The sequence below is a fragment of the Pelodiscus sinensis genome, chromosome 20 (genome assembly GCF_052426305.1).
Source record: "Pelodiscus sinensis isolate ZL-2025 chromosome 20, ASM5242630v1, whole genome shotgun sequence".
Taxonomy (NCBI): Eukaryota; Metazoa; Chordata; order Testudines; family Trionychidae; genus Pelodiscus; species Pelodiscus sinensis.
The window spans coordinates 16,071,309-16,085,459 of NC_143071.1; the positions used below are offsets into that span (position 1 = coordinate 16,071,309).

General features: G+C 42.5%; 1 protein-coding gene across 3 annotated transcripts in view; it reads right to left on the minus strand.

Annotated features, from left to right (window-relative positions):
• The window catches only part of ABCC3 (ATP binding cassette subfamily C member 3), a 101,352-nt gene that overhangs the window by 17,734 nt on the left and 69,467 nt on the right, over positions 1 to 14,151 (minus strand). For all 3 annotated transcript variants that reach the window (XM_089771883.1, XM_089771881.1, XM_089771882.1), the window contains exons 16-23: positions 12,047 to 12,173; positions 11,516 to 11,692; positions 9,837 to 10,004; positions 8,126 to 8,309; positions 6,681 to 6,786; positions 4,247 to 4,397; positions 2,515 to 2,722; positions 1,030 to 1,340 (exon numbers count right to left, since the gene is read on the minus strand). In XM_089771883.1, the coding sequence (XP_089628009.1) occupies positions 1,030 to 1,340; positions 2,515 to 2,722; positions 4,247 to 4,397; positions 6,681 to 6,786; positions 8,126 to 8,309; positions 9,837 to 10,004; positions 11,516 to 11,692; positions 12,047 to 12,173 (1,432 nt within the window). The remainder of the gene's footprint in view (positions 1 to 1,029; positions 1,341 to 2,514; positions 2,723 to 4,246; positions 4,398 to 6,680; positions 6,787 to 8,125; positions 8,310 to 9,836; positions 10,005 to 11,515; positions 11,693 to 12,046; positions 12,174 to 14,151) is intronic.

Genomic DNA, 14,151 nt, shown 5'->3' on the forward strand with positions numbered 1-14,151 from the left:
ATATTAGTAATTTAGTCAAACTAAGGAAATAAAAAAATTATATCTGAAATACTAATGTTAATACTAATGGAAAAAAATAAGAGTGATTAACCATGGCTACTTAAATGGTAACATTGACATGGTCACTCTGAGGGTTTTCCTTTGAGTTCAGTGGCCTTTGGATCAGGCCCTATTTGCATCCACATGAAATCAAGGAAAATGACATCTCACTGCTGTGTGCTGTACCTGTATTTGGAAGGGAAAAGTTGTGAATTGATCAAAAAAAATAGAAGTGTATCCCAGGACAGATACATCATACACAATGGCCTCGGTTCCTAGGAGTGAGGAGGGAATTCAGTCTCCACTTTAAGGCCAGAAGGGACCCTTATGATCATCAAGTCTGACCTCTGTCTAACACGGGCCAAGGAATTTCACTAGTTACCCTTGTAATGAAGCCCACTAATTTGTCTGCAGTGTTGCTGTAGCTATCTATGTTGGCTCCTGGAAGAGACACAAGGTGGGTGAGGTAATATATGGTATTGGACCAGCTTCTGCCAGTGAAAGAGACAAGTTTTCAAGCTTATGCAGGACTTCTTCAATAATCCATGTCAGACTAAATCATCTTTCAGAAATGCATCCAGTCTAGATCTGAAGACATCAAAAGAAGCACCTACCTAGATTGTTCATTGTAGTGGTTAATGCTCACACTACATTAAAAAAATGTGGGCCTTATTTCTAATTTGAATTTGTTTTGTTTCAAATTCTAGCCATTGGGTCTTGTTATGCCTTTTCCCATTAGGTTAGCCCTTCAATGCCTGGTATTTTGTCTGCATGAGGGTACTTTTAACACCATAATCAAGTCACCTCCTGATCTTTATGTAAGCTAAAGAGATTATTTTAAAAGACAGGTCTCTTACTTCTGCCCAGGGGAAGCTCTTACCAATAATATGAACGAAAAGGTAACATGTTACAAGCTCCTGTAAATGGTTACAATTACTAAGTGCTGTAAACTAAAGAGTAGGAATATAATGAACATTCACACATAGTTACCTGTACAAAGAAATACACAACTGCTAGGGGTATGATAACCACAGCGAAGAGCGGAGTGCTTGATATTATTACAATCAGAGTTGACACAGAAGTGAAGAAGGTTCCTAGGAACATCAGGATTGTGGGCGGTAACACTTCATCAATCACATATATGTCCTTAGAGAAACGGTTGATGATTCGGCCTGTGGGAGTTGTGTCAAAGAAGGACTGCGGGGTGCGAAACTTGTTCTCCAGCAGCGTAGCGTGGAGTGTTCGGGCTGCATTGATGCCACCCATCGCCAAGGTAAAGGAAGAGAGCAGCACTATCAGGCCTGTTACATGAAGAAACGTGCAGAGATTTGTGACTATGTTGTTCACAAGAGGCAGCTTTTGACATTTAATAACCCAAGCAGTTTTTACTGTGCCACTGAACATCTTACACCAGGGCCCTGTAGCTTTCATGCGTATTAGTCCCAGTACATTCTGGCCATGAGTGATTTAACCATTGACTTCAGTGTGATTCCATATGGAAACAAGGCCTGCAGGCTCCAGACAGCCAACCCTTATTGTCTATAAATACAACTTCTCTCCTCACCCTGCTACAAGTCATTGACACACTGCAAACAGCAGGCCTTAATCCTGACCTCTCCATCACCTCTACCACTCAGGAATCCACACCCTCCCATACTTCCCAGCGCCTCCTCCTTTCTCTCCTCCTCAGTTTCCATCATTCTCCAGCCTTACTTCACTTCCACCCAGGAGTCTCTGAAGTGCTGATCCAGCCAAATTCTACCAGCTTTCTGGTGTTCTACTGGCCTTGCTCAGGTTCAGAGCTGTCCTGACCATAGGACAGTTTAGTCCCATGGCAGCTTCAACTGTCCTATGGCCAGGCCCCAGGGGTGACCTAGGAGCCTAGCATAGGGTGGAGGCCGGGGTCACCTCCCACACACAGTGGCAATGGAAGCTGGAGTGACCCAATAATCTGTTCTGCTCCATTCTGCTACCTTCTCCCAGCGTGCTGCACTTTGCTTCACTGCAGCAGTGGAGCACAGTGGACTTGGAGAGAGCAGTGGGACAGAGGCGAGCAGGCTGCGGGGTTGCTCCGAGTGCAGAGGGGGCAGCCTGCTCCACTCTGCCCTACCACCCTGTGCCAGTCTCCTGTGGTAATTACCCAACTCATGTTGCTCGGGGGTGAGGCCTTCACGTAAAGGGGCAGAGCAGAGATGGGAAGGGGGTGGAGCAGGGGAAAGGCTTGTGGGAAGGAGTGAAGCAGGGAGTGGGGCTGAGCTAAGATGGGGTGGAGCTTGCAGCAAGGGAGGTGCCCTGGGCCCTGAGCCTGGGGCACCGGGTGTATGTGTGCCCCAAGCCCCATGCCCCCTTAGGATAGCTCTGCAGTGTTTTTGAAGGTCAGAGCCCCCGGAAGCTATTGTTATGACCTTCCCAGTATGCCCCTCTTTGCTCGGTGAGGATACATATAAAGATACACTAACTGGGAAACGTTCATACCTTGCAAGAGTCCCAGAGCGGCATATACTCCAACTCGCATGCTTGTGTTGTGCTGAGTGCCATTTATTACAGGTTCATTGGTCCAGTCACTGAGCCATACATTGGCCCCAATCGCAGCAGCATTTTGACAGCCATACAGGAAGCATATAACTAAGGAAGTCATGAGTCCGACAGCCTTCATGTACTGCCAGAACACAGTCAGCTTTACCTGTAAATTCATGTAGCACAATATATGTTCCAAGTACATTCAACTGCTGCCGGAAGTTCATAGAAATAACAAGAGTGTCCAGAGAGGAAATCTCTTCAGTAGATGGCCCAGTAAACTGGAAAGTGCCAAAAAGCCTAGCATATTGTAGTGCATTTTATCTGACGAAATTCAACATCCAGGTCACCACTTTAAACCTGGTAGCTCTATTGCATCTCTATGGAGGGTATGTCTACACTACATGGCTCCGTCGACAGAGCCATGTAGATGAGGGTTGTAGACATAGCAAAATGAAGCGGCGATTTAAATAATCGCCACTTCATTTACATCAAAATGGCTGCTGCACTGTGCCGATCAGCTGTTTGTCGGCACAGCGTGGGAGTCTGGACGCTTGGCGGTCAACATCAAAAGCCTTTGTCAACCGCCCCGTTATGCCTCACGAGATGAGATTTACTGGGGCGGTCGACAAAGGCCTTTGATGTTGACTGCCGAGCGTCCAGGCTACCACGCTGTGCCGACAAACAGCTGATCGGCACAGTGCGGCAGCCGTTTCGATGTAAATGAAGCGGAGATTATTTAAATCGCTGCTTCATTTTCTATTTCTACAACCCTCATCTACATGGCTCCGTGGATGGAGCCATGTCGTGTAGACATACCCGGAGAGTCCAAGGTGACTGATGTGCAGGGCTTGACAAAGCGAAGCGCCGGTGAATGGGGCGCACGGAGCGATCAGCTGAAATCTACTCGCCACAGGTGAGTAGATTCAGTGGTTTGTCGAGCCCTGCTGATGTGAAATATTCAGATCTCTTTTCTCTTTTTCATCTAACTGGATTTTATTATGATGTTTAAAGATATATGTTGAAAGTTAGTGGAACAGAATTAAGGGCTATCGAAGGTAGAGAGATAAGAGAGTGTAACCATTTAAATAGTTAACCGAAAAGCATCAGCTTATCGGTTTCTGTTAATTACATGCCAACTCCCCTGGAGCGGGACTGGCAGCTCCTGGGGAGCTGGCTGCCACCCTGCGCTCAGAGATCTGCAGCATAATTATTTTGCAGAGCATGCACATGCTGGGAGCCAGCTTACATACTGCAGAGCCCACAGCGCAAGTAACCAATAGGATTTTTAGCGATTACACCATTACATTTTTAAACTATTTTTTACATCCCTAAGAGAAGGCAAAGACCAAGATTTTCAGGAGTGAGTAGAGATTGGGGGGGATTATAGGAAGTGCTGTGCCCTACCTTTTGAAAAATATCACCTCTTTGTATTAGGGATGTTAAATTTAGATTAAACATCTTTCGAAAGAAGTGTGTAGTTTAGACATACCCATACATAGCACGGGACAAGTTGTCATCAGTATCCCAGATTTAAAAAAAAACAATTGGCTACTCCAGTAGGACAAATACTGTAGTAATGCCAATGTCTCCATATATTAAATGAAACATTTAACAGAATAGCTTTTTATATACACACAGTACAAAGTGTATATGATTGGAGAAAAATAAGGAAAACACAACTCCCTACCGTTCCTGTTTCAGTGGTTTCTGCTTGAATAAGTTTCTCAGTGAGATTTTTTTGTAGCAGTGGTGGCTCTGCAGCCTTCTTTTCAGACACTCTTCTTCTCGTTGACATTTTGCTGGGACATTCTCTCTCTGAAGATATCACACTAAGTTGCCTAATTGAAATGATGGATTTATTAGCGGAGAGGAGGCATAGCATGGTGGTTCCAATACAGGCACTCAGCTCTGCCCTGACTTCCTCTAAAACTATATGCACCTGTGACTTGCTCTTGTGTGCCCAAGGTCAGATGCTTACATACATCATTAGACACTGACTTGGGGTCTGATTTTCAGAGGCATCAAGAAGACAATTCCTATTAAAATCAATGGAAGTTGCAGGTGCTCAGCATGTCTGAAAATCAGGTGGAACATTTAGGTGCCTAATTTTAAGGCCAGCATTATGAAACTAAGGTGCCTAATCACTCTTCTCTCTTACATGTGTAAAACAGAGCTAACAAGGCTCACAGCACCCATAATTAGGGCCCTAGCAAATTCACACTCCATTTTGATCAATTTCATGGTCATTGGATTTTTAAAATGGTAAATTTAATGAGGACAGATATTTAAATCTGAAATTTCATGGTGTTGTAACTGCAGAGGTCCTGACCCAAAAAAAGAGTTCTGTGCAGGTTCAAAGGTTATTGTATGGGTCGCTGTATCGCTATCTTTACTTCTTCGCAGCTGCTGGCAGCAGCACTGCCTTCGGAGCTGGGCAGCCTGAGAGCGGCAGCTGCTGGCTAGGAATTGAGCTCTGAAGGCAGAGCTACCGCAAGCAGCTGCGCAGAAGTAAGGATGGTCTGGTGAAGTATTGCCACCCTTATTTCTGCACTGCTTCCAGCAGAACTGGACCAAGAGGCTATGTCTACACTGCAGGCTTCTTGAGCAAGAAGCTTTTTGCAGAAGAGATCTTCCACAAAAACTTCTTGCGCAAGAGCGCGTCCACACTACAAAAGCAATGCGCTTTTGCACAAGAGAGGGTCCGGACTGAATGGACGCTCTCTCGAAAGAAAGCTCTGATTGCTGTTCACAGAATAGCCACCAGAGCACCTGTGCTTTTTTCAATTGACTCTTTTTGCGCAAAAACCCTGTTGCTTGTCCACACACACCTTTTTTTGTGCAAGAACTCTTGCGCAAAAGGAGTTATTCCTCATAGAAAGAGGAATACCTACGTCGCAAAAACCCCTCAGTTCTTTTGATTTACTATAAATTTACTTGCGCAAAAAATGCGCTGGAGGTGTGGATGCTTTGCAGGTTTTTGCACAGAAATGGCTGTTTTTGCCCAAAAGCCCTGTAGTGTAGACATAGCCTGAGTCAGCAGCTGCTACTCTCTGAAAGCAGCAGTATAGAAGTAAGGGCAAAGTGGGTTATGGCATTATCACCCTGACTGCTGCTTGTGGGGCGCTGCCTTTAGAGCTGAGTATCTGGTCGACTTTATTACCACCGCTCTCCAATTGCCCAGCTGTGAAAGCAGCGCAGATATAAGGGTGGCAATACCATGACCCTCCTAAAATAACCTTGTGATCCCCTGGCAATTCCCTTTTGGATCAGAGCCCCCTGTTTGAGAAATGCTGGTCTCCCCTGTGAAATCTGTATAGTATAGGGTAAAAGCAAATACAAGGCCAGATTTCACAGTCCGTGACACTTTTGCATGGGAGTGAATTTAGTAGGGCCCCACCTATAGTACATCAAGAATGTTGCCAGGCTTCACCTGTTAATGAACATAAGATCGGCCATACTGGGTCAGACCAAAGGTCCCCTAGCCCAGTATCCTGTCTTCCGACAGTGGCCAATGCCAGGTGCCCCAGAGGGAATGAACAGAACAGGTAATTATCAAATGATCCACCCCCTGTCGCCCATTCCCTACTGTTGACAAACAGAGGCTAGCAACACCATTCCTACCCATCCTGACTAATAGGCATCGATGGACCTATTCTCCATGAATTGATCTAGTTCTTTTTTGAACCCTGTTAAAATCCTGGTCTTCATAACATCCTCTGGAAAGGAGTTCCACAGGTTGACTGTGCGTTGCTCTTAAAGAGTTCTGAGATACACAGCTTTGACCTGCTGCTGATTAGGCATAATATGTCTTTGCAGTAGCGCTTTTCATCTGAGTGTGAAAATATTCACTGCGGCATTTTTCTGAAAACTACATAATTGCTCATATTAATACCCTTCTCATTAACAGGTTCATAGGAGTACAGGTTTTTTCCCCATGTGCTATGTTATGCTTTTACATTAAAAGGACATAGGAAGCTTTTGTACAAAGAGGAAATGAAAGTCTATGCTGAAAGATGCAGAGTATGGCGGGGTCAAACTAGCTGCTTTTGTTAAAGAGAGGCTCCTTAAAACATGCTTCACCCCAGATGAATGCTTTGTTTACAAGAGGACATGAGACCTACCTAAGGAACTGCTTGCGGACCTCATTTGTCACGGGCTCGTTGTCTGCCAAATCCGTGTGGTTGCTGAGTGTATCTTCAGCAAGCAAGACCTCTTCATCCTCCAGCACTGCAATACAAGACTGCATTTTAACTTTTTGCTGAGGGCAGCTTATAGGAAACTGGTGTCGAAACCTAGAGGCAAATACGCTAGTTGGAAGATAAGCATTACCAAGCTTACAGTGGCTTCGGAAGTCCATTTGAGACTGCAGTGCTATGTAATTGAATGGATCTAGTGGGTTTGGTAACTTCTGCTATTCTGGAGCAAAGTGTGATCTGAACACAAGACTGGCGGTTAGGAGCTCCTGATTTCTAAAAGCAACTCTGACTCCAGCTCCCTCTGCGAGTGGGTTGATTCACATCTTCTCTGCCTTGGGCTCCCCACAATGTCCCATCTCACTGAGCTGTTGTAAACATTAATGTTGGTAAAGCATTTTGGAATGTATGTGCATTAAATAGCAGCAATTGTTATTAGTTCTAACCAGACTCATGAGCACCTGCCCAGACGTGGCACTGTCTAGGAATGAAGGTTTGAGAGATCTAGGAAGCTGCTGTAGCTGTCTATTTTTGCTAGAAGAGGTTTTGTACCACCTCTTGCATCTTGTTTGTGGATACACACTTCTGCAACCAAGCATTACGGGAATACAGCCATGCACAGGAAACCTTTGCCAATACTTTTATCTTCTACCATCTAATCAGGGACAAATATGTCCTAGAAGGAAACCATATTAAAATAATATTTTTGTCATACGATGTAAGAAAAATACTGTGCTCAGGGTTCCCCTTTGGGCAAATAGTATTCAAAGGGGACTATGTTTTCCCACTGATCCTGTCTTTGCCAACTGTAAAAAGGATTTCTCTGTATTAAAACACTGAGGAAAAGTAATTTCTTACTTTCTTAGAAAACAAGTACTTAGCCGCAGGCAGATAGTGTGAGTCCTTTCAGAAGAGGAAAGAAATAGGTTTGCTTACTTAAACTTCAGTATTATCAACCTGCATTCAATATACCGGATGGGTTAGTTTACATCTCGGACTGCATCTGGGCCAGGATCCGCAAGCCCTTTGCTCTGTTCTACTTCAAAGCCTCTGAATCCAAACATCTTTGGGGGCAGGCTCGTTCCCCAGCTCCGCCCCTTCTGGAGGTGGAGCTGGCTCATAACCAAAATGCATTAAATGGCCCTTGTGAAAATGATTGTCCACTCCTGGGTTACACTGTGCCAATGTAATAAGCATAAAAAACCCTTACAGTATATAACATTTTCATTGCTAGCTAAAAAATGAAAGGAACCTAAGGCTGGACTATTACATTTCCCTACTTATAGTAAGAGCAGGCAGCATTTATACATAGGGAAATTAATGACTCGATTGATACAAAAGCTATGATTTAAGACAAATAAGATCTGCTGTACTTGTTAGCTCATCTTCTGCTAGGTCTTCATCAAGTGCATAATTTCGAAGGAATTCTGCAAAAGCCCCATTTTGCTTCAAAAGCTCTTGGTAGGATCCCATTTCAGAAATTTTGCCATCCACAAAGACGACTATATGGTCAACCTGAGGCAGAAAGGTGATGCTGTGGGTCACAAGCATTCGGGTCTGTATGAAAGAATGAAACAAAACAGAGTGACAATGCTACCGCCAGGGTGGAACACTACTGCTGTTTAATAGCACTCAGCAATCACTGTACAACATTTTTTAGGATCAAGAGTGAACATCGGATATGACTGATGTATCAGGAGGAATGTAGACAGGCAGAATGTAGTGGAATGTGGCTAAGACACTGACTATTTTGAAGAGAATTAAGGCATGTTTAATGGTGTGGAGGCCTGGGCTTTAAAAATAATATTTGCTACAGCAAAGCAGCTCACTAACACCACTGTGGGGAACTAGTTCAGTGCAAACTCAGGGCGACAGATACCAATTGCTGAATCATCAAGGCCACTTCCTGAACAAGTGTTTTTCTTGCGGTCTCCCCTCTGAGCTGACATAGCTTGATTCTACATCGGAGATTAGACAAGACCCCAGACCAGCAACCTTTAGTCAACACAATACCACAGAGCTCTGTAGAAATGCAAAGTGGTTCACAAGTCTCCCACCTTAGTGACAAGCAACACTAAGAACAGGGTCGCTCTAAATTCCTCCATATATTTTGTTTTGAGCAGTGTGCGATGTCCGTTTCCGGGATGGGAGAGCAAGTTTCCAAGGGACTTGAAGAAAGAAACACTATCAAAGCTTAAGGGCTTTTCACATCCCCACCCTTGGTCATGTCAAAACAACAGCTCTAGCTGGCGAGTCTGGCAATGGGAGCCTTTTCCAAAATTACAATGAAAAGAAGAAATCAGGGAAACAGAACTCAATTCCCAGTCTTAAATACTTCAGAGGGGTAGCCCCGTTAGTCTGTAACAGGAAAAACATAAAACACAACAAATAGTCTAGTAGCACCTTAAAGACTAAGATAACATCATGTAGATGGTATCAGTGAGCTTTCGTGGGCACAACCCACTTCTTCAGATGACGGAATGTTGGATGTCCAGATCCAAAAATAAATTGGGGGGGGGGAGGAGGAGGAGAAGTACAAAAAATGGAGGGGAGGAAGAAAAAACAGAGACAGTGAGCAAATAAGCTTCAGGGGGTAGCCAAATTAATCTGTTACAGGAAAGACTTAAAAAACAACAAATAGTCTAGTAGCACCTTAACAACTAAATAATTACAAGAGGCTGATAAGAACCATTAGTTTGCACTTGGAAAGGAAGATGACGAACACCAGACTCTACACAGACATCAAGGACCAGGTGCTATTGGTTCTTGATGTCTGTGTAGAAACTGGTGTTGATCATCTTCCTTTCCAAGTGCAAACTAATGGTTCTCTGAAGTTTATCTACTGACTGTCTCTTTTTTCTCCCTCCCCTCCATTTTTTCCCCCTCTCCCCACTTCTCTCCTTCCCTTATTCATTCTTGGATCTGGACTTCCAACACTCCTGTCATCTGAAAAAGTGGGTTGTGCCCACAAAAGCTCATGATACCATCTACATGTTTTGTTAGTGTTAACATAGCAGGCCAGTTAACCCCAACGGTTCTAGATTACATGTGTGTATAGAAAAGAGAATCCGAGCACAGGCTTACTTTTCCTTGAAGTGCCCCTTCTGGCCCAATAACATTGTCAAAGATGTGCTTAGCAACGTGGGAATCCACAGCTGAAAGAGGGTCATCTAACAGGTACACATCAGCGTCACTGAACACTGCGCGAGCGAGGCTCACTCTCTGCCTCTGGCCACCAGAGAGGTTGATGCCCTGCAAGGCGGAAGGAGAGGACAAAATACATCACCTACAATACAATTTAATGCAAACAAGAGCAGGGAGATCCCTATGGCTTACAGACACTCAGAGGCATTGATGATGGGCACAGTAGAAGGGTCTTGAATAGAATAGCAGAGTTCATAGGGGAAAACGGAACTCTTACAAAGCTGTTTGGGCATGCATTGCTATCTGAAAGGAAAGAATTTGGCAACTTACAAATGGAAAAGTCTTTGTAGCAACTTTTAAGAGTCCTGAAACCAAATGAATTTGTAAATGGAGCTGCTAAAAATCAAAACCAAACACCTGCCAAACGAGACATAAAACACAAACTCAAAGCAAGATTCAGCTGAAATGGCAACATTTTGCCACATAGTTCCTGCTTTTCATATGATTCTATATATCCACTCACACAACAATGCCCAAGCTGGCACGAAACGTATGAGCCTCTGCAAAGCCATCTTTAGCTTGGGAAACAGTTGTATAACAAGCTGATTTCTATTTGGAACAGAGTTAGGATATGATCATATACCAGGCATGGTCAGAGTTGGATCACATCCCTCCCATGTGGCGGTGCATGGGTTCTGAATTCCTTATCACACTTAGAACTTCATTGGGAGCGGCGGATGTTCAGTCTCTCACAAGACAAGATCTATGATCCTCAGTCAGGAAAGCACTTCAAAAACACACTTAAAGTTAGGACCATGCTTAAAAGCTGTCTTTAGTAGGGTGGACTTAAATGTGAGCTTAAAGTTAAGTATCTGCTTCAAATCTTTGCTGGATCAAGGTCTAAATTATAAAGCACTAAAAAATTTTTATTTTTATTGCTTGGTTCCTTATCTCAATTAACTTTTTTTCCCTAAAGGAAAATGTACATGTATTGTTTAAATGATCATATTTTGTTTTAAAAAATACAGTGCTTTTCATTAAGGGTTTTTTTTGGATTTTGTTAAAAAAGGGATTGTTAAAAATGTGTCCATTTAATTTTTTTTAGTCATTTTTTTAAAATGGGAATTCCATCAAGTGTATTTTGTTCTTCATCCATATAAACTCTTACCATTCACTATGTTTTAACAAAAAAGGTCAATTTGGTTTCCAATAACACTGTATTCTAATTTTCAAACTGTAACAGCTGTGCCAAAACAGCACTACTCCAAATTTCTCCATTTTACCTCTTTTCTGTAATGTTTATTGAGAAACAATCCTATTCCAGGAACACTTGGTTGAGTCTCTTTCAACATTCGCTCAGTGGTGTCAATTTTGAGGACTTGCACTTGATTTGGTGACGGTCTCTTTTCGGTTTGGTTTTGTGAGAAGCAATCCCATTCCAGGCACATCCTATTTTCCTGGCACAACCAAACCCTGACCTTGCTTTAAGTTATGATAAGAGGAAACCGTGTATTGAATTTTGTGGTCCTAGTTCTTACTGTGTAGGAGGAGTTCTTGTTCAAACAGACAAACTATCTCTACCGCACAGAGCAGCCATCATCATTCATGTTTGCTGTTACCTTCTCTCCTATTTCAGTATGATCTCCCCCTGGAAGTACTTCAAGGTCAGTTTTTAAAGCACAGGCCTCCAGGACACTTTGGTACTTTTGTTCATTATGTTGTTGGCCAAACAAAATATTATCTTTCAGGGTGGCATTCTGAATCCAGGCTTGTTGTGGGACATAAGCAACAGATCCCTAAAATGAAAAACAAGCAAACCCTTCTGTAATTTACTATTCATTATGAAATGGATTTACCATTAATGAGCTGTGATTTACAATTACAGATCTATTTTAAGTCTATATGTAATATGCACCTATATGGTCACACCCTACATCCACATCCACTAATTGCTGGTGTTCAGTAGAAATCTCAGGACAAATCATTAAGTTTGATTAAATTAAACAGTTATGGGCAAAACCCACACCAGCATGCAAAGAAGCGGATAAAAGTTCAGACATGTATTGATACACAGTTCACTATGTGCATGTATGTAATAGGCTAGGTGTGTTAATACATTATTTTGAAGCACCATCGTAACTAGAACCCACCTTCACTGCTACTTGTCCTTCCAGCTTTTCCATTTCGCCAAGAAGAGCTGATACCAATGAAGACTTGCCACAGCCAACATGGCCAACAACAGCAACCAAAGAACCGGTGGGGACCAATAAATCTATACTGTGGAGGAAATAAGCTGAAAATTAATTAAACATTAGTTTACTAAACACATTACTGATCCTTTAGTCAGGTCTGATATGTGCACTGACAATTCCTCCCTATTACAACAAAGACCCCTAAAATGATATGGTAAATATAGCTGGGTTGTTGGTTTCCCCCCATCACTTCTTTTTAACTGTGCTGATTATAATTATTATTTGTTCTGTGGTGGCACATAGGAGACCCAAGTATGAATCAGGACAATGCCCTTGTTACTCTTGCCATCTGCACCAAATTCACTCAGGGTACATCTGCACTCCGGTGCTATTTCAGGATACTTCTGGTATCCCAAAATAGCTATTCCGCATCTTGACAGCGCACCCGTTATTTCAAAATATCTTTTGAAATAACAGGCGCACTAGTCCAACTTCTCTGTAAACCTCGTTCCACAAGAAGAAAGGGACATTTCAGAATAGTGGTTTATTTTGAAATTAAGCTATTTCGAAGTAAACTCGAAATAAGCTACACAATTTGAGTAGTGCAAATTGCATAGCTTATTTCGAGCTAAGGGTGCAGTGGAGCTGCTGTCAATGTGAATAGAGAAGGCTGACTTACACTTCCCATTATAAGACCCGATCCTCAAATGATATCAGTTATTGGGTTACAAAGGGTTAATAATATTTTTTGGAAGGAATCAGCTGATTTCATGGCCTCTCTCAACAAGGACATCTGCCTGGAAATGTTGAGGGATGAAGTGCCTTGTTTAAAGACATTTAAACCATTTCACTAAAATATTTATAATGCTAGTAAATATATATCATTTTCTTCTTTTTTTCTTTCAACAGTCTAATGTCTTGACTCAGAGTCTAATACTCCAGCAGATGTGTATGATGAGACCCCTGTGCCTTTACATACCCCCTCTGAAGTCAATGCAAGTCCCACATGCACTGAACCAGATACAGAAATCGGGACCAGGGACATATTCCTTGGATTCTTTCCATTACCTACAGGAGCCTTTTCATATGTAACCAGGCTTTCAAAAAAAGCATTCAAAGCAAAACTGACCACCAAAATTGAAAACCTTTTCTCATTATCTCCCATATCCAATAGCTTATTATCCTCACCAGCATTTCAAAGGACAGTGATTTTGGTGGCTAATAACTCTAGTTGCAGCTACACTGATCTTTATGAATGAAACCCAGAACTGGGAAGTTCCCCTGGCTTCACATTTTGTTACAATACACAAGCTAGCACAGTAGAGCTTTGTCAGATTCTTGCAGAACCTGAGCTTTTGAAGAAGGTCTGAGACATGTCACAGTTTCAACTTAAATTTTTAATCACACACTAAGCACACTGAAGCATGAATGTCTTTGCTTGGAAGTGATGAGAAACTTAAGAGCTTCCCCATGTTTTTGACATGAAACTAGCAAAACGTGCTAGTTGTTAGCCACAATTAGATTTGACTTTGTTCACACAGGGGGTCAAACCAAAACTGAGAGGGCGAGGGAAAGGTTGCACACAGAGATTCTCAAAAAGACTCAAAGATACTACGGTGATGAGTGAGGTACAAAATCCTTAACAGAACCAAGAAAAAATGTTCTCATGCCTATGAACTAAAGTCTTCAAGTCCCAATCTGTACACCCCAACTTTCTTAAGAGCATAACCAGCAAAATATCCAACTATCTGATTTGTCCAGGAAATAGACTGGGCCAGTAAATATATATTATCTACGTCAGAAATTAATGTACTTCATTTTTCCTTAAACTACCTATGATATGCCAGTCACATCAGTTTCTAGGATTTGTCATTTAGACTTTGTACAGCTTAATAATATGGTACAAATAGAATGCCCTGACATTTAAAAAATCAAAGATATGTGGAGGAGATGGAATAATACACCTTTGTAACAATGACCCTGAACACATCACCGGTTTAAAGTTAAATAACCTTGCAACTGATCTTGCTAGAGACAACAGACAGAGGGTAGCAGGCAGATGC